We start from the raw sequence: 21,477 nt of genomic DNA, 5'->3' as shown, positions 1-21,477 counted from the left end.
CCATGACAGCAGGTCTCCCGACCCAATACCGGTTTCCCCGTTTAATAAAAAGAAACATAATCTACATGGCGGACATAAGCAGTTATCATTTTCTTTATTGCTAGTGTTCTAGACAGACTATAATTGCAGATATCTTCCATCACATGCACAACATTCTTCTAGTTTACCCCTGGACAATGTCTATGACTTGGCGTGGACGTCTTTGGAATACAGGAGGTACACAAGAGTACACAAGAATGTTATTTGGTTCCTCGAGTCTCTTTGTGCTTCCAATGATTGGCTAGCAGTATGAACCAGGATTTGCTTAAACAGAGCCACAGACTGAAAAGGACAAAGCAAAAGCTAAAATTCATGTTAGGAAAAGAAGGCAAGAACTGGAAAAACAAATCTTAACCTCTATCCTTATCGATGAAGGCAGATGGAGACTTGCACTCTATGAAGCTCGGTCTGCTGCTTATACTGGATTGCATAAATCTTGTGGTGACTCACATTTTGGTTTGCAGCAGTAATTGAGCCTGAGCCAAGTATACCCACATCAGTAACCTTCAGTTTGTATTGCACCATTATATTATGAAACAGACCAGGGTCACGGCCCAGGTCCGTTCCTAAAGGATCAGGTCTGACCAAATGTGAATGCTCATCATCTTTTTCCAAAGTTTGCATCTTGACTTGGCTCAGATATGCTTTTGATTAGGATCTAAGTCCAACTCAGGTCTCTGACATTAAAAATGATCCAAGTAAAACCCAAGGTCTACAACATTAGAAGAGATAGGTCGGTCTGGAGGCCTGGATACTTGAATGTTGTTGTTCCAAGACAAGCATAGATTATTCTAATAGATAAGATAATATTTATCCTCCAAATGAATTGATCCATTTGCACATTTTCATGCTCAGCTGCACCTCTTTTGTTCACTGTTGTGCTTTCCTTTTTTGCTTTTTTATTTGTGGCCTGTGTTTTGTTTTTGTTAAGCATGGCACCCCACCAACGGTGTGGTGTTGTCCTCCCCTCCCAAAGACCTTAACCAATGTTGCCAGTATGCAGTAAGCTGGCCCAGCTTCGCCTTCTTCCATGGCTAAGAATTCAACGGTGGCCTACAACTTTTCCGTGTTCCACATGGTGGAACAAGCTAGTTATGGATCCCAAACTAGCTTGTCTTATACACCTGTATGAGACATCTGAGTGTATGTTTAGGTAAAGAATCCAAGCTTCCATAGCAAACAGCCACAGGTAATAATTTGAATCCACAATCAACAGCCACTAGAATACTGTTGTGCATACAGATTTAGGGTCAGGGAACAACACAAATATTGTTGGAATAGTATTCTCACAACAGTTCACATATAGAGACCCTTTCAAATGTGAGATGCGATGGACTGCAGAGAAGAACGAGTAGGTTAGTAATAGCAGGGCTGAAAGCAGAAAACAGTTCGCTCTCCACATTAGCTTCAAATAGAGCAGCAAGAGGCACCCTTAAGAATGTCTCAAGGCACATGATTTCAGAAATGTTCAAAGCAAGGAACATGTAGAAAATGAAATGCAACCAAATAGAATGGAGTCCATAAAAAGGATGAAGATATTACCCTTTACAACATCAATTTATTCTGTGCAACTATGACTTTTGGTCATTAAAAATGGAATATACAACACAGCTATCTTTGTGTGTCTGAAACAAAAGTACAGCCAGACTGCAGCTGGTGCAATCAAAACATGTTAGCAACCTAGTAGAAACTTCAACCACTCTAGGTTCCGGTGTTGCTGAACTTTGGCCTAATGTCAATTTCTCAGATTGGTTTATATACAAGAAAAGGACATCACCAACAATCTCTGCATGAGCAATTGCCACCATTGAAATAATGATAACCTGTGGAATCCCTCATATAGATGTCCCTTTGTGTTACTTTGGATGCATACTTCATGAATTCGTGGCAGTCACCACAAAGATGAACATTCTTCACAACTTTAACTGGCTTTCCTGGCTTTGTCATAAGAAGACCATATGTCAAAGCCAGCTTAGAGCTATGATAATACAGAAAGTTCTCTTTCTGATATTCTTCTACTTCATGTAGAACAAAACTTGTATCAGGAACATAGCCAGCCTTTCTACATTCCAGGATCAGTATCTCCAATCCACTATAAATATCCTTGACCTGAAAATGTGATCTATCTCTAGCATAAAAAGAGTGTAATTGGTTCTGGATAATTGTCCAGCTTCGAGCGGGATGCTTTTGCATCCCTTTCTTTCTCATCTCCTCTTTAACCTTTTCAGAGCAATCCCATCTACCAGAAGCAGAATAAAGGTTAGATATCAGTATATATGTAGCAGGGTCTTGCGGTTGCATCGCAAGGAGATGCTGTGCAGCTACCCTTCCTAACCGTGCGTTGTGGTGAAGCCTACAGGCATCTAGCAAAGCTCGCCAACCTGGCACACCTGGCCCATCCGGTATCTGTTTGATGAACTCCTCTGCTTCCCGGAAATGACCCGCATGACCCAAAACATCAATGACGCAACCATAATGCTCATCAGTGGGCTTAATTCCATATTGGTCACTCATTGAATCAAACAAACGTTGGCATCTATCGGCAGAGTTAGAGTAAGTATATCTGAAAGCTGAAAGGGTAGCAATGAATGTTATACCATCTGGCTTCACTCCTGAAATTTCCATTTCTTTGAAAACGTCCAAAGCCAGATGGCCTGACCGGTAAAGATTGTAGCCCATGATCAGAGCATTCCATGATACAATATCATGCTCAGGCATGAGATCAAACATCCTCTTCCCCATATCCATTGAACCACATTTAGAATACATGCTAAGAACAGAATTACCAACCGAAACATCAGCAACTAAACCCATCTTGACGGCATAAGAATGCAGTTGGCTCCCCATCTCTTGAAATCCTAAAGACCCACATACACCTAGAATTGCAGAAATCACATACTCGTCAACATATATATCTCCCTCTTCCACTGTCTTCAGGAATTGGAAAAGGGCTTCGTCAGGCAAACCATTTCGAGCATAACCCGAAATTATCAACGTCCACTCAATTGAAGTTGGATTAGGAGAACCATCAAACAGTTTCCTTGCATCTTCCATTCGCCCGCATTTTGCATACATATCAACGAATGCACCCTCGATATAAGAATCCATCCAAAAACCAGTCTTGGTAGCAAACCCATGGATCTGCTGGCCCTCCACAGCTCCTGATACCAGCGAGCAGGCATTCACAGCACTTGTTAGAGTGAAAGTCGACAGACCTATACCATTCTTCAGCATATCTTCAAACAACTGAAGTGCTTCCAATCCTTCCCCATTCTGCACATAACCAGCCAACAGAGCACTATAAGAAACGGCATTTTTCTCAGGCATCTCATCAAATACACGAACAGCTAATTTGATCAATCCATGCTGGGCATAGCCGGTAAACATTCCAGTCCAAGATACCACATCACGAATGCGCATCATCCCAAACAGATTTTCCAAATCTTTAATCCCGCCACATTTAGTGTAGAAACTGATCAAGGCATTGTTCACCGCAACATTTGACTCTAATCCCGCTCTAAGCGCATGGGCATGAAGCTGCTTGCCTTCATCAACGGAGGACTCACAGGCAGCAGCCGAAACAACACTAGAGAGCGTGTACTGGTCAACCCGGTAACCTCTATCCCGCATCTCCCCCAACATCTCAAACGCTCCCTCGCAACGCGAACCGCTTTCCGAACTCGAAATCACAGTATTATAAGACACGGCATCTCTGTGAGGCATTTCGTCGAACACTTGGTGCGCGCACTCCAAACATCCACATTTGGCATAAACCGCCATCAACGCATTGGGTACATAGACGCATGACATAAACCCCAGCTTCAAGACCAACCCATGAACCTGCATTGCCAATCCTACAGCCAGCAACCGCCCACAAGCGATGAGGACGCCGACGAAGCCGAACTCGTTCGGCTCGAATCCGGCGCCTCTCATCCGAAAGAAAACCTTCACAGCCCTCACCGGCATCCCAAAATTGGCATACCCGCAGATCATGGCCGTCCAAGAGACTAGATTCGGGGAGTCCATCGACTTGAAGACGGAGACCGCATACGGGAGGGAGCCGAGTTTGGTGTACATGGTGATGAGGTTGTTGGCGAGGAGTTGGTGGTCTTGGGGGAGGGTTTTGAGGACGATGGCATGAACGGACTTGCCTCTTCGGATGTCTCCGGCGGCGATGGACCGCTGCAGCAGAGTGCAGTAATGGGCGGCGAGCAACTCGTCGAAATCTGCATGGTGGTGGTGGCTCCGAGTGATGGGTTGGGTCAGGGGAAGGGGTCGGAGGGTGAGGGGCCTCCTTCTGGTTCTGGTGGTGGTGGCGGTCTTGGTCCTTGGAGAAGATGGGGAGGAGGGGAGGGGGAAGAGGGGCAGAGGGGGAGGGAAGGTATTGAGAAGGGCGCGCATGGCTGTCTCCCCTCTTTGGATTAGCCCACATGAGGCTCTTCCATTTGGTTGCTGTTGCTGCCTTCGCTCTGGGTCAGGTTCTTTTGTGGTGTGTCCTATTCCTACGGCTGCAGATGGATCGGATCATGTTAACATTATTTTCGGATATAGATCTTCAGATTTAGACCATAGCCACAATTTTCGTTTTTGAAAACATATTGGCAAAAAAAAAATCTCGTCATATTTCTACAAAACTAGTTTTTCTTTCAAAAAATATTGAGAAAATATTGGTAGATATAAAATCATACAATATATAAACTTAAATGAAAACATAAACAATATAAGTAAACGTTTCAAAAGTATAGAATTTTTTTTTTCACCAACGGGGAATTTGGTTGTCTGGTAGGAACAGCTAGTGCACGTCACCTTGTGTTGGGACATTGCAGGTTCAAAAACCAATGACATAGCTGTATAATTTGCAGGAGTCTGCCCAACCCCACTTAGGGATGGCAGTGGGGCGGGGCGGGGCGGGGGACAAGGTTTCCACCCCCGCCCCGCCTCTGCGGCGGGGATGGATTTTATCCTCCACCCCCGCCTTCATCCCCGTTTCATGTCCTCCGTCCCCGCCCCGTCCCCGTCCCCGGCCCCGCCCCGTCCCTGTCCCCGTCCCCGTCCCCGTCCCCGTCCCCGTTTGTCAAATTGCATCCCTACTTAGAAATCATTCGCGTTAATATTTCAGTTAATGATAAATGAATTCATCCACATGAAAAACAAGATCTCCCCGCCTTCATAGCCCAGACAAAAATTATATTTTACTTGTGCCTAGTAAACTAATACATAACATTCATGGATCATGCTCTAGAAGATATTGAATGGACTCAGTTCCTCATCCTCCAATTTTTTCTGAACTGGAGAATATTATTTAATAATTAGAAAAATGAATATGCAAATAAGTTGATCTGAAATGTTAAAAAAAATTAAGCCAAATCAAACAACCATTATAAATGAAAAAATTAACCTATTGAAACCTGCTTTATAATCACAGAAAAATGTGTCCACTATATGAGAAGATTTGACAGCACAAGCAAAACCACAGAGTGCAACACAAATTTAAAACATGAAGGTCCAGAAAGAAAGCAGGATGGAAATATTGCCCTTATGCTTCTTCAGAATGTCAAGCAAAACCCTAGTCCAGTAGCCACGATAACTTAGATTACCAAGATCGGAGAGTGGTCTCTCAGGTGTCCCAACCTTACCTTCTTTTTTTGATAGTTCATACGCTGACAAACAAACAATGCATCAGCCATGTCAAAAGTTGTTTTTAAGATCTCAGAAGATGTCAAACAATGCATCAGCCATGGAAGGAGGGAGAGATCGTGTCGGCCAACGGTGGTCGGTGTCGGCAAACGGTGGTCGGCGTCGGCCAACGGTGGTCAGCGACGGCCAACGGTGGTCGGCGATGGCCCAGCTCCAATGATAATGCGGATGGGGAAGGGGAAGAGGCGACGGCCCGGCTCGGCGGCTCCAGGGTTAGGAAATTAGGGAAGGGAGTTAGGGTTAGTAAACATGTAGAAAAATATAAAGGGTTGGGGGCGGGGATGGGGCGGGGCGGGGCCGGGCCGGGGATGGGCCGGGGGTGGGGCGGGGATGGGCCGGGGCGGGGCGGGGGAACGTGCCAGTCCATCCCCGCCTCCACCCCCGGACGGGGATGGATTTTAACCTTCGTCCCCGCCTCCATCCCCGTTTCATACCCTCCATCCCCGGTCCAAACGGGGCGAGGCGGGGCGGGGCCCCGCTTTCCCCCGATCCACTGCCATCCCTAACCCCACTTGCCTTTAAAAAAAACACTCATTTAATTTTTTTAAATAAATGATATTTTAAAAAATATCATCTTCTTTAGAGTATAATATCAGGGATTTAGAGTATAATATTAGGGATTAAAAATGTAACAATAAGATCATGATATTTCAAAATAGCGGCAACATTAGTAAACATGATTTAGGCTTATAGGGTGGGACTCTTTTTGGGTTCAAATTCAAGTCAATGACAAAGGTTCCATCCCAAGTTGGACTAGTTCATGGTGTGCGGGTGTCTCACTGGTAAGCTCCAAAGGCTTGGGTGTGGGTGACACCCATTTTGGCAAAAATCAGACACTTGATGAATAGTTCATCGGTGATGATCATGTGGCAGTTCTCGTGCATGATTATCATTAAGGACAATGTCAACTTAGACAGGAAAGCATGTTTCGGATTATCAAGTTTTTCACCTTTTGTTACTTAATGTAAATATCTATTTGCTTTCTTTTAAGTACTTGTAATGGCCATTGGCCTAAGAACCTCGTGAATTCAGGGTTTCTTTGTAACTTTGTTAATAAAAGTTCTTGCATTCTTGACTTCTTCTATTTTCTTGCTTCATCATTCTTTTAGTCCTTTCTCCGAGATAATTTCATAAAGCACATACCAAAAAAACAAAATAATGAAGATATTGCATGGCATTCCTTCCCGAGTTGATAAATACTTAACACAAGCAAAAGTGGAAAGAAAGAAAAACATGTGGCATATCATTAAAGAAATCGACGAATGCATGTAGGGAACAAATACGACCAATAAGTCAATTCACAGGTATGAGGCAAGAAAATAAAAAAACTCATGAAGGGAGACCACAATGTTTAACATGGTATTGCTACAAATAAGGATGGCATTGATGCAGAAGATAAAGATGTCAATATGGATCCAACCATATCAACTAAAGATAGGAGCAGCACAAAATCATGATACAGTTGCAGAAAATCAAGGAAAATCTCATGATAATGGAAAACTGCAAAAATTCAGGAAACAATCCTCTCCATTTGGAAAATACTCTCTAAATGCTCATGTATAAATTAATCTTCAGTGATTCAATAAAATACGAGAGTGAGTTTGTTGGAGACGTGGATGTAGGTCACTGACAAACCGAACCACAACCACCTATATTTGTGTCATCTGTTCCCTTCCTGTTCATTGCATTTTCTTGCAATTTGTTCCTTTCTTGTTCATTGCATTATCTTGCATGGTATCAAAATCATAAGCAAGGTTCTTCTTGAAATCTATCTCTAGCATTACTTCTTGTCATTATGGCTCAACCAATGTTGGATCCATTAATACAACCATGGGTGTCTCTTCTTCTCTTCTGCAAGGTCCAAGCAATTTGCAACACTTCCTGACAGTCAAGTTAATAGCAGAAAATTATCTTATATGAGAATCACAATTTACTCACATTCTCATCTCCTATGATTTGATGGGCTTCATTGATAGGAGTAAACCTATCCCACCAAAATTTAAGGAAGGAACAAGTAAAGTTAGCTAAGATTATATCGACTAGTTGAGAAAAGACCAGTTATTACTGAGTTGGATTAAATCATCTCTCTCAAAATCGATTCACACACAAATTATTGGTCTTAAAGTCCTCTATTGATGTATGGAATACTCTCAAACAAGCCTATGTTGTCAACTTCAAGATCTGTAAAGGGATCAAAATCTATGGATGAGTATATTAATCAAGCAAAGACTATAGCCCACCAATTATCCATAGCTTCAAAATCGGTGGATGAAGATCTTATACTTCAAATTCTCAAAGGATTACCTATTGAATATCTGGCCTTCAGAACCAGTATTGAGACCCGCAAAGAACCTATCTCTTTAACAGATCTTCATGGTCTTCTCTTCATGCAGGAAGCAAACTTCAAAGAAGTTGAACATTTAGTTGAACAAATTGCTCCTGCCACCCATGCTGTGACCAAGTTCAATGACAACAAATACTCTAATTATCGAGGAAGAGGAGGAAGGAATTTCAACTCAAATAGAGGAAGATGAGGAAGAAGAAATGATTTCTTTAACAATAGAGAACGATATGTCTGTCAAATTTGTGATAATCTAGGCCATGTAGCCAAGAGCTGCTACACCTATGTGAATCTCCTCAAAGATAAAGATTCAAATCCTCATGTTGCCTCTGGAAACACCAAGAACTCAAATGTTGGAGATGATAATTGGTACCAAAATTCAGGTGCCATGCATCATATCATGAACAACATCAACAATCTTTCAATTCATGCACCATATCAGGGAGGTGACAATCTTAAAATTGGAGATGGATCAGGTTTGAGAATCTCTAACATTGGATCTTCTAAAATTGCTTCAAATTTACAGTTAAATAGTATTTTGCATGTTTCAAAAATTACCAAAAATCTTTTATCTATGCAACGGTTTTCAAGAGATAATAATGTGTATTTTGAATTTCATCCTGATGAATGTTTTATTAAGGATCATGCGACAGGAAGAATTCTATGCAAAGGAGTCAGCAATGAAGGTCTATACAAAGTAAAGCTTGGAGGTGACAATAAAGTTGCATATCACAACAATAAGGTTGACTCCATTAGAGATTAGCACAAACGTCTTGGTCACTCTGCTTTTGGCATAGTTAGGCATGTTTTAAATAATTTACAGCTTTCTTATGATGATGTTTTCTTGAATCAGGTTTGTAAGTCCTGTCAAAAAAGCAAGAGTCATAAGCTACCTTTTCAATCAGCTGTTAGTAAGGTTCAGAAACTTCTTAAAATAATATATTCAGATTTATGGGGGCCATGCTCCTATAGCTAGTACCAATGACTATAAATATTATATAGTGTTCATTGATGCTTTTTCAAAATACATATGACTATACTTGCTTAAAAATAAATCTGATGCACTTCAAGTATTCAAAACTTTCAAAGAACTTGCTGAAAATCTCACTAGACTTAAGATAAAGTGCTTCCACTCAGATTGGGGAGGTGAGTTTCAAAGTCTTAAACAATTTTTAATTGAGAAAATGATAGAGCACAGAGTATCATGTCCTCACACTCTCGAGCAAAATGGAGCAGCTAAAAGACGTCATCGCCACATAGTTGAAACTGGTCTTGCTCTTATGGCTGAAGCAAAGGTTCCAACCAAGTTTTAGACATATGCTTTTTGCACCGTTGTATATCTCATCAATCAGATCCCAACAAAAGTTCTGAAATTCAAGACTCCAATGGAAAAATTGTTTAAAAGGCTGTCAGATTATGGTTTTCTAAAGATCTTCAGATGTGAGTGTTACCCTTGTCTTCGAGCACATCAAAAGCATAAACTAGACTTTCGGTCAGAAAAATGTGTTTTCTTAGGATATGCTCCACAACACAAGGGTTACTATTGCATGATTCTTCAAAGTGGAAAAATTTTTATTTCTCGACACGTGGTGTTCAATGAAAAACATTTTTCCTTTATGAAAAAATATGCCTCTGAAAATCAACATACCACTAATAGAAACATTTCAACCTCTGAAAAACATAATCATGATACATATGTTCCCATTCCTTTTATTGATAACACTCCCACCAATCAGCCAAATGAGCCATTAAATACAAATGACTTTACTTCTGAACCTATTGAACCTAGTCAAGAGTCAATCCCACCTACAAGAGTAGGTCATATGACTACATGTTCTCAAGTAAGAAGCCTAAAAGCCCAATAGCCTCTACCAAGATTTTCAAACTTTTATGACCACCAAACATCCAATTCTATCAACGTTCCTCACCTCTATTACTCAAGAAACTGAATTCACCTGTTTTGAAGAGGCATATAATAATATTAATTAAAGGGATGTTATGAGAAATAAATATGATGCTTTGATGAAAAATAGTACATGGCAGTTAGTTCCCATAGACCCAACAAAACACATTGTTGGGTGTAAATGGGTCTTCAAAATCAAGAGGAAGGGTTATTGGACTTTGGAAATGTATAAAGCAAGGTTAGTAGCAAAACGATATAGTCAAGTTAAGGTATCGACTACACAGAGACATTCAGTCCAATGGTGCAGCCTACTACAATTTGAATGATCCTCACTATTGCTATCAGTAACAAATGGATATTGCATCAATTGGATGTACGAAATGTCTTTCTACATGGATACATCTCTGAGGAGGTATATATGTCTCAAACCTCAGGTTTTGAAAATTTCAAATTCTCAAATTATGTTTGCAAACTTCAGAAGGTTTTATATGAACTTAAACAAGCTTCAAGAGCTTGGTTTGCCAGGTTGAGCTCTTTTCTTCTAAACTTGGGGTTTATTGAAGCAAGAACTGATACATCTTTATTCATTCGCAAGGATGACATTACTCTATATGTATTAATGTATGTTGATGATATAATTGTTACATATTCAAGCTCTTATTCACACATTTAGACAGGAATTTGCCATAAAAGATCTAGGAGCTTTGCACTACTTCTTAGGAATTGAGGCAAAATGTGTTGGTGGTAATTTAGTTCTCTCTCAACAAAAATATATTATGGACATTCTAAAATGAATTATAATGGATGGAGCCAAACCCATTGCCATGCCTATGGCAAACACATCTCTTTTCATTAACTCTGGTTTGAAATTTCATGATCCATCTCTCTATCGGAGTGTTGTTGGCTCACTTTAATATGCAACCATAACACAATCAGACATATCATATGTTGTAAACAAGGTGTGTCAATTTATGCATGAACCTTCACTGGAGTGTTGTTAAAAGAATCTTGCGTTATTTAAAGCATACTTTGAATCTCGGGTTAGTTATCAAACCAACTTCAAAATTTTACATTTCAGCTTACAATGATGCTGATTGAGCCAGGTGCCCAGATGATAGAAGGTCTACTAGTGGATATGCCTTTTATCTCGGTTCAAGTCTTGTCACATGGAGCTCAAGGAAGCAGGTTGTAGTGTCTCGATCCAATACTGAATTAGAGTACAGATCCCTTGCTAATACAATAGCTAAAATTTTATAGATACAATATTTACTAAAGGAATTGGGCATTTCTGAATCAAGAAATCCGACATTATGGTGTGACAATATTGGTGCATCTCATTTTGTTGCTCGTCCTGTTTATCATAGTTGGTACAAACACATTGAAATCGATCTTCATTTTGTTAGAGAAAAGCTTGCCAAAGGAGATCTTCATGTCAAGTATATTTCTTCCAGAGATCAGATTGCTGATATATTGACTAAGCCTTTGACCTAACAACTATTCTATCACATTCTTCCCAAGCTCAATCTTGACCAGGTCACGATGAGCTTGAGGGAGGATATTGGAGAAAATAATCTACTACAAATAAGGATAGCATTGTTGCAGAAGATAAAGATGTCAATATGGATCCAGCCATATCAACTAAAGATAGTAGCAATACCAAATCAGCAACACAAAATCATGATATAGTTGTAGGAAATCAAGGAAAATCTCAAGATAATGGAAAAACTGAAAAACTTCAGGAAACAATCATCTCCATTTGGAAAATACTTTCTAAATGCTCATGTATAAATTAACCTTCTCTGATTCAATAAAATATGAGAGTGTGGGTTTGTTGGAGCCGTAGATGTAGGTCACTGACAGACTCAACCACGTATATCTGTGTCATATGTTACCTTCATGTTCATTGCATTTTCTTGCAATATGTTCCTTTCATGTTCATTGCATTATCAGTTCATTGCATTATCTTGCACATGGTTCAGACTATTCAGAATTACCTATCCATAATGTCTCTATCTCCTTCACACCTTAAAGTGAGATAGAGACTTATTTATTTATAGAAGAAGAGAGACATTGAGTATTACAATTAGTTTGGGAGTCTCTCTCATCGAGAGAGGTTTCTACATTTAACTTGGACTCCTTAATCTGTTTCTCTTCTTTCAAGGACTTCTTGTAGAGATGAATTGTTGTTGCACCTGGAGACCACACGTCCACATTGGAGACATCTTTCTTGGCTTGGCCATCCATCTTAGGAGAATCCTTCTTGGCATGGTCTTTTTTGACCGACTTGTTGGACACTGCATTATGGATCTTCATCTTGCTCTTGATTCAAATGTTGGATCTGAATAAAGTTAAATTTTGCTTGCTCCTGAATCCAAACTGCCATATCAAAAAACCAAATTCAGAACTCACATCTGCCATATCAAACTGAAATAAAACGATAGTCCAATGTATAAGAAAAAGGAAAATACCTTCATCTCAATCACCCAGATGCTGCTCCATCTCCTCTAATCTATTATGTATGAATATCATGATAACATGCATTGCGTGTATATATACATACAAGACCATATAGCAACATGCATATAGGGAGAGAGAGAGAAAGAGAAGGGGGAAATCGAAGAGGCAATGACATTAGAACGTTTGAAGGATTTTTTTATGAATACACTAATAGGGTATATATATATATATAATTCAGAAAATGAAAACCTTCTCAATGAAAAATCCTCACAAACCTCCCCAATGCACGTTTTATTAGATTTTTTATAGTTTTTTCAAAATTTTGACCATATAGATGTGATCTATATGCTTGTTTTTATAGGAATCAGTTCTTTGAGCATTTCATTTTATGCATAGATATGTTTTTATAAGTTTCAAAATCAATGATGTACAATTTTCATAAAATTTTGAGGCTCTAAATGTCATTTTTTTCTATCCAAAATTTATGATCCACGTTTTTCATTTATAGTAAATCAATCATGCTGAACACATATGTATGGTCAGAATTTTTAAAAAAAATATAAAAAAATACCAATTATACACACACACACACGAAAGGGGGTATCATGAAACCCTTTTTCGTCGGACGAAAGTCAGATGTGCGGCGCAATGCCGTGCATCCTTTTTCTCATTTTTTTAGACTTTTAGAGGCGGTTTTGAACCGCCGCTAAAAGTAGCATTTTTGCACAAATTTTTTTTACGCTGCTGCACAAAACAATCCGGTTTAGCTTCGGAATTTTTTTGGTGTATGACGATACACCCTACTATATTTATATATATCAAGCAAAAATTATAGACAAGCTACTCACCAGCAACAACCATCGTTGAGAGAGAGAGAGAGAGCGCTGATCAGGCACCATTGGTTGAGAGAGAGAGAGAGAGAGACTAAGAAAAACAATAAATTAACTTAAACCAAAAGAAAATTATTGGCTGCAAACCGGGCTTCCGTTACCTTAAATTTGAGCGTATTGTTGAATGCCCCATGCATCCGACACGGGGCCTTGCATCACGAGTCATTCTGTTTTCAAAAAAATTGACTTTTAGGGCGCCTCAGTTTCGAACCGCCGCTAAAAAGCGTTAAAAGCGCTAAAACTGTCCAATTTATATCGGACAGTTTATGAGTTTGATATTACGCTCATCTCCCTCTTATACATATATATATATATATATATTGAACAAAAATTGGCTATGTTTGAGACTGTGCTTCATGGTACAAGAGGTACAAGAGATCCCTGTCTAGTAGGTATATGGTGCAAGCGTGTTTTGAATTAATATGAAGATTTTATTAAAAAATAATTATTATTTAATAGCTTGATTTCTTCAACAAATCTATTCCTTCATTTTGGAACGTTAGATCAGATTCATCTATAAATCAACTTCCCTAAACCTCAACAGGTTGACCAGAAAAACTCATAAATTTCCAAAAAAGACCTTACCTTTCTGGGAAATTATCTAATGACTTTTATTGGCGTAAAGTAATATAACTGACCTTTCATTCTTTTCTTGCTTAAAAGAGAGACAGATAAAAAACAGTAACAATTGAGAGAGCAAAAGCGACCGATAGAGTAAGCGAGAGAGTGGTAAAGATTAAATTCAATAAGAAGCTGCCATTCAAGAGAGGGTGGTGTATGTTCCCCCTGGAACACGGGCCGCGTGTTCAGGGGTCCGAATGAGTGCCGCGTGGCACTCATTCGGCTGGTTATGTACGAAGGAAGATCTTCCGTACACAACCAGCCGAATGAGTGCCATGTGGCACTCATTCGGACACCTGAACACGTGGCCCCGTGTTCAGGAGGTAACATACAACCTGCTCGGGCCATTCAAGGGATGACTATAGACCAAGGGAAAACGGGCTCCGTCTCGCCCCCGTTTGGACTGGGGATGGAAGACATGGAACGGGGGTGGAGGTTAAAATCCCCGTTTGGACTGGGGACTTAGTTCTCCAGAAGGGGATGGTCCGTAACTTTTTTCATTAAGCTTTGTTAGGGTCTTCTAAAAATCATTCTTTAAAGTTTTTTCTTTTTCTTTGAACCGTTAGATGGGTTTGCCATTGCTTATTTACTAAGAAATAAGCTTGCTTTCAAATTAATTTGATGTGAACATATAAATATTTCATTATTAAATTTTAATTTAATTGATTTTTTTTTTACTTCTTTTTTTGTCTGAGCATAAAAAATCTTAATCAAATACACGTTCTCTTGAGTAAACAAGGATAAACATATTTAATGGTTCACATCAAGCAAAAAAATACTTAAAAGTATAATTCTTTTTTTTTGTGACAGAGAAAGCTGAGGTTAGGCAGATCCTACCAGTTATACAACAGTATCTTTGTGGTTCGAACTTGCAACGTCCCAACACAAGGTGACGTGCACTAACTGCTACTGCCAGACAAAAGGAATTAACAGTATAATACTTAGAGGATAGTAATCGCACCCAACGGAAAAAAAGAAAAAACAATTCTCAAATGTATCGTGCCAGTTGGGAAGATGAGAGATATTTTAGAGAAAAAAAATTAAATTTCCAAGACCACCAACCAGCCAATTACGTAATTTTCTTGTGCCACTCAAAAAGGTGAAAAGATTAGGTGCAATATGATTGCACAAATCTTTGTGCATTAAGCACCTGATCACCCTCGATCTTGGGGACAAACCTGTCAGGTGTGAAATCCGAAACCTGATGAAGGGTGATAAGGTGCTTAATGCACAAATTTTTGTGCAATCATATTGTACCCGATCGGGACTGCTCAAAAAGTCAATAAATTATACAGAAAAATAAAACCTCTCTCTCTCTCTCTCTCTCTCTCTCTGGAAATTCCGCTGCTTGTATAAAACAATAGGAAACTGGGGATCAGTTTCCTCTCCTTTAGGGTCAATCCTAATCCCTTCCACCTACCAACTACTGCACAGAAATATCCACTCCCTTAAATAGGCATTCCTCCTTGGAGAAGGGTGACTCTGAAGTCGCCTTGTCAGAGAAATGTCAAGTGGGCACCTCCAATTTCTATTGATCTCTGCCTTGTTCCTCTCCCTCTCTGCAATCTCATCCTCATTGACGACTTCCGTACAAGACCTTCTTCCCAAGTATGGCCTCCCCAAGGGGTTGATGCCCGATTCCGTGAAGAGCTACTCTCTCTCGGACGATGGGACCTTCGAGATCGAGTTGCAGAGGCCCTGCTACGTCCAGTTCGAGGATCTCGTCTATTACGAGAGGAAGATCAAGGGGAAGCTCTCGTACGGCGCCATCTCCGACCTCTCCGGCATCCAAGCCAAGAAGCTGTTCATATGGGTGAGTGTCACCGGAATGAAGATGTACCCACCTGATTATATCGGGTTCGAGGTCGGCCCTCTATCCGAAAAGCTCCCCGTCGCGCAGTTCCAGACCGTTCCCACCTGCAAGAACAGGGGATGTGCTCACGAAGAGGAAGGACCGGCCACCACCGTAGCCGAGGTTCTCTCTCTCTCTCTCTCTCTCTCTCTCTCTCTCTCTCTCTCTCTCTCTCTCTCTCTCTCTCTCTCTAGATTATGATGTCATTCAATCAAGGAAAGATCACCAACTTCTATATTTTTTTTGTTCCGGAGGCAAATTTATGCTGAATTGTTCTTCACCCGCCGGACAGATTTCTCCGGCCCTGTTCAATTCTTTGCTCAATCCTTTTTATTTATAGATTGGTCCACTTGTTCTATTTTGTCGCTTTTGTTTGCAAGTTTCTACTTTGGCTACTTTCTGTGATTACAGAACTCGGGGTGTATCAATATGGGGCTTGGCGGTTATGTTGGTAATGCATTAGTCTTCTGATTTTTGTACAACTCTAGTGCTTGGTTAATTGTTTTTTTGAAGAATAAGAAAAGACCATCGATAATTGGAAGAATTGTTCATTGATGATAGGAAGAAAAAATCATCGATAATAGGTCTCTAATATGGTGTGTGGTTAATCGTCTGGATGATTAAGTAGTGGATGACCAATATTTTGTTGTGTTCTCATCAAGGTTCACTCACTGTTGGTGCTTTTGAAGACTATCATTTCAGGTATCCAATTCGTGATAGGAGTGTTTGCCAAGTATTTCTCTTCTTTGTCTCTCACAAAAGGATCGATGCTTTTAGTTTAAGCTGTGCGTGTCTTGATTCTTTCTTAGAAATTTTCTCTTTCCTAAGAGCTATTTGACTAGTTTTTTCTTGGAGTACTGATGTTGCATTCCCCAATCATAAAGATGTAGGCTGCAAAGTGTGAAAGGCTCTATCTTTAAGTTATTGTAACAATTCATGGAATTTTTTTAGTGTTAGCTGTTTATGGTATGTTGAGAGATAGTAGCTGTTAGCTCTGCACATATGGTATGTTGAGAGATAGTAGCTGTTAGCTCTGCACACAATTTGATGACCCCATAAATGTGATTACTTGTCACGCTTATAATAGAACAATCAGCAAAATGCATTTAAGGATATTCAAGAAAGAACCAGAAACCTGGACCAGCGAGTCATTCTTGCTATAGATGGCTTGTTTCTTTCCATTATTCCTAGATGCAAAATATAAAGTTATTTCCAAGATTAGCACTTTGGTTCTTATTCACGTGCACATTTCTGTTCGAGTAATTTTTTGTTATGAACTCTTTGAAAGAAAACATGACATTTGCTTCCCCAAGTCAATGGAACAACAGATCTGCCAACGTGATTTTCATGTTATACTGCCAACTAGTTTATGTGGACTGGATCATAAGTCGTAACAACCAGGTTTTCTGAAATCAGAGAACCCATTTTTTTGTCTTGTGCGTGTGTGTGTTAGAGTCACCTATGACCTATCCACCTGCAACGCATGCCCCGATGGCAGTATATTGGTGGAAGAAATTTTTTATTTGAGTTTCGTTCTGGTCATGGTGGAAACCAATAAAAAAATGGTTTTTTTGTTTAGGGTGTCTGTGTTTTCCCTTATGGATATGGTAATTATAAAAAAACGGATTGTGAACAATTGCTTTTATGATCTTGAAAACTGATGGTAAATTTCTTCCTTCACTTTAACTTCAATATGCATTTTGGATGATCTAGGGTAATGGTGAAAAAAATTTGTAGTGAATTTGGTACATGCAGACCTGAAATCAGTGCATGTTTATCAGTTTACTTGTAGTTTCTTCATGATGAGTGCTGAGAGAAGAGCGACTTTCACTATGTTGTCAATAATCTCGGTGTACAATCCATAGAGGAAGATCTGGTGGTGGGCAATGAATATGATATTATGGTAATTGATTGAGCTTGGTCTCGGTTGGCTCAACTTCTGCTTTGGCCATGTCTGGACTGACCCTTTTTTTTTGCTCTAAAATGGTTAGGATATAATGTAGCCCAACTGAAATATGTAGGCTTTTGGGTCATATTTTAAATTTAGTGGCCAAATAATTTATCAAATATAAATTTAGGACAGCTGGATTCAGATTTGATTCAAACCTGAAACAAATCTAGTGTTATTTGATTGTAGTTTTGTTAATACATGAAACATTTTCTCATGGGATGAATTAAACCTTGGACAGTGGATCATGCCTTCTCTCATGTGGTCCATCGGTTTCCTACTAAATAAACCTTGTAGATCACATCTGCAGGAAAACTGAAAAAATGGCATTTTGATTCTTTATGTCAGCACGTTAACAAATCTGATGTTCGCAAGGCTTGAGGTATGTACATATGTAGGTATGTATCATAGTCACCAATATTATTCTCGGCAAGGTTTTTCTCGGAAGTGTTTTTCAAAAAGTTGTTTTTCTTGAAAAAATATTGGAAGTTTTAAAAAATTAAAAAAAAAAAATATATATATATATATATATATATATATATATATATATATATATATATAAAGAATAATAAAAAAAGATAAAGACATAATAGGTTTTATAGTATTTTTCTTGCGAAATTATAAAGGAACAATTAGAAAAGTTTTTAAAATATAAAAGAAAAAATATATACTTAAAATATATAAAAAAATATGTTTTTGAAAATCTTGGGAATATCTCAAGAAAATATCACGATATCTTATGTATATGTTCTGGTAATATTTTGAAAATCTTGAGAAAATATTTGTTGATCTTGAAATACCAATAATATCGCAATATTTTCAAAATATCGGTGATAGCAGTGACTATGTATGTATGTATGTATGTATGTATGTATGTATGTATGTATGTATGTATGTATGTATGTATGTATGTATGTATGTATGTATGTATGTATGTATGTATGTATGTATGTATGTATGTATGTATGTATGTATGTATGTATGTAGCAGGTAAATGCTTGTCCTGCATGGCCTTAACTATCATAAGAATGTCGGATTTATCTCATTCTCAACCACTACTTTATTGTGATAATAAGATTCTTATATTTCTGACTGTAACATCTATGGTTAGCATGCTAAACATGTATCTCAAAATTATTTGTACAGCATGAATGTTATGGTGCCACCTCTCTAAGGAATGTTGAGATCAGATCAGGTGTGCTCTAAGTTTGTTATGTTGGATCCATTTGATTCAAATTTGGAGCTTTTGGTATACCTTGAACTGCTGTGTCAGAGGGATAATATCTGTGTCCTGTGTTGACACAATATGATGCCAATATTGATCATGCTATTTAATGGACAGTCAAATCTGTCTTGACAGCTGTTAACACTGTTTCTGGGCCTGTTGTGCTCTTTTCATGTTTTTCATTCTTTAGTTAGTCTTTTTTTATTTTAAAGTTTGTCGTTGCTCATTTCATTTCAATCTTCAACTAGGGTTTATTTTTTAGTGTATATTAATGGCTTACAATAGTTCAACACTCCGCACTTTTTAGATTATATTGTGCTTGGTTACTTTAGATGGTCAGTTTCCTCATGTACAAAATTTCTCATATCTGTGTGTAATACTATTACCTACATCTTAGTTTTATAAAATCTGATGTCATACCACTCATGACCATGTGATGTCCAATACCATGTTTGTGTTTGTGTTTGTGTGACATAGCTGAACCAATTACTTGATTAGCATGAGTGTTAGTGAAAGCATTCTTCTAGAGGAAAGAGGCGTATTCTTGGAGCTCAGGTGGTTTGGCTTCTTCATAACTATTTGTCATATTGAACATTCATCTTGTCATGTGCCCTTGCTTTTGCTGCACTTTGGTGGTTACAGTTTGGTAAAGACCTTGTCTTTGTTTAAGTTTCATCAAGAATGCTTCTCATTTAGGAGATCACTATATCATTATCAGCTATGTCACATGGGTGCGGGTACGGGTACGGGGTGCGACACGGGTGCGGAGCAATTTCAAAAATTTTGGACACGGGGACACGGCTATATATATATATATATATATATATATATATATATATATATATATATATATATATATATATATATATATATATATATATATATATATATATATATATATATATCCAACCCCGATACCATCTTGGATCCAGGTCGGATCCGGACCCGACCCGAGTCCAAATTAATTTTAATAAATGAACAAAAATAAACTCGGTCAAAGTTGATCGAGTCCAAAATGTGGACGGACTCAGCCCCAGTGCGTTGACCGAGTCCGACACTTAGTTGACCGTGTCTGCCCCGTGTCCAAAGCCACACCCGTGTCGGGGCGTGTCGATGTGGGTGCGTCGACTTTTTAGCCGAGTCCGTGTGACTTGGATTATCAGACACTCAATCTCATTTTTCTTGGCAAGATACTGAATGGGATAGGATTTCCACAAAATCTGAATCTGAATCATATACCAAGGTAATATATGATGTTCTTTTGGAGAACTTCTCAGTATGCCAAGGTGTGTAATATGTGGATTTCATTCATAGCACCTTGGTTCTGTTGCATAATCACTACTCTTCGATGTGTATGAATGCAATTTGTAAATTCAATTAAGATTTTCATGGTTACAAAGTGAGATGGATTTTTTATGTCTCAATGATCTTCTCCACAAGTTAACAGGTGATGAAAAGAGCTTGTGCATATAGATCTTTATGTATCCTTTCAATTATTTGAATTTGTGGAGTTGCCTTTACTTCTTACCTGTTGGTTATGTCAAGAAACTTCTATTTTGACTGCTGGTGTGCTAGTGGTGTGGCCTACTTTTAATGGTTAATTTTGTCTGAAATTTACTGTTGGTTTTGAACACTGGGCTAATCTTTGAAGTGATGAATGAGACATTGAGTTTTATTGCACAAAAGTTTTTCTTCATTTAGAGAATTGTTTGATGATCTGTACTTTTCCTTCTGTTTCAGGTATAAGGATTAGTGAAACAGTCTGGAGATGGAGCTTTCTTCAGGATCTGTCAATAAATTGTTTTTCTACATATTTATATATGTTACATGTAGATGTTCTTACTGCAGTCGTAGTATATGTTGTATGATTTGTGATATCTTCACTGCTACTGGAATGTCGGTTCATGAACGGAAGCAATCATAGACTGTTAAATGAATCCATTACTATTATATTATATTGGTTGGTTGATAGTCATCAACGTTGCTTTTGAAGTTGTTATATTCTATATTATGAAAATCATTCTATTAGGTATTATTGGGACCTTCCCATGTTATTCCAAACAAGAGAATTGTTTTTTATATTTCTGCATGATTTTCATAGCCATACATGGGAAAATTCTCTCCAGCTAAAGGTGAAATTTTGACAATTTTGTACACCTGTACAGCTTTGCCAGCTGTGTATCTGATGCTTTTCATATAAAAAAAGTCATACCCTTTCTTTGTTTCACTTTTTCACGCTATCTAGACATTACATTAGTGCACCTGAAGGGAATTATTTTGTGTAGCATCTAACATTTTGACTCTTAAAACAATTAGCTGTAATAGACCAGATGGGTGAGAACTCAAGTTCCAGGAAGCTGAAGCCCTGGTACTGGGTTCGGTACCTAGTTAACTGTTGATTCATACAGCTAAGTTTCATCCCTAAATCAGCATATCATTATATCATCGTATTCTTATTGAACAGCATTATCATTATCATTATCATTATCATCTTCTTCCTCTTC

The 21,477-nt window shown here is 38.6% G+C and overlaps 2 protein-coding genes across 2 annotated transcripts; one reads left to right on the top strand and one right to left on the bottom strand.

The window, feature by feature from the left end:
* Positions 1-1,812: 1,812 nt before the first annotated feature.
* EMB175 (Pentatricopeptide repeat (PPR) superfamily protein) lies at positions 1,813-4,440 on the bottom strand. The gene has a single exon (XM_090015466.1). It carries the CDS (start codon positions 4,438-4,440, stop codon positions 1,813-1,815), a length of 2,628 nt encoding a protein of 875 aa, XP_089871592.1.
* Positions 4,441-15,332: 10,892 nt separating this feature from the next.
* Positions 15,333-20,949, top strand: LOC149830491 (uncharacterized). Its single transcript, XM_090016554.1, has 2 exons — positions 15,333-15,923; positions 20,714-20,949. The coding sequence occupies exons 1-2, from the start codon at positions 15,453-15,455 to the stop codon at positions 20,717-20,719; spliced, it is 477 nt and encodes a 158-aa protein (XP_089872680.1). The 5' UTR covers positions 15,333-15,452; the 3' UTR covers positions 20,720-20,949.
* Positions 20,950-21,477: the final 528 nt, after the last annotated feature.

The sequence above is a fragment of the Nuphar pumila genome, chromosome 8 (genome assembly GCF_984573655.1).
Source record: "Nuphar pumila chromosome 8, dmNupPumi1.hap1.1, whole genome shotgun sequence".
In the NCBI taxonomy this organism is placed as follows: domain Eukaryota; kingdom Viridiplantae; phylum Streptophyta; class Magnoliopsida; order Nymphaeales; family Nymphaeaceae; genus Nuphar; species Nuphar pumila.
The sequence above is the reverse complement of the archived record's forward strand: the minus strand, read 5'-3'. Positions and strand labels throughout refer to the sequence as shown.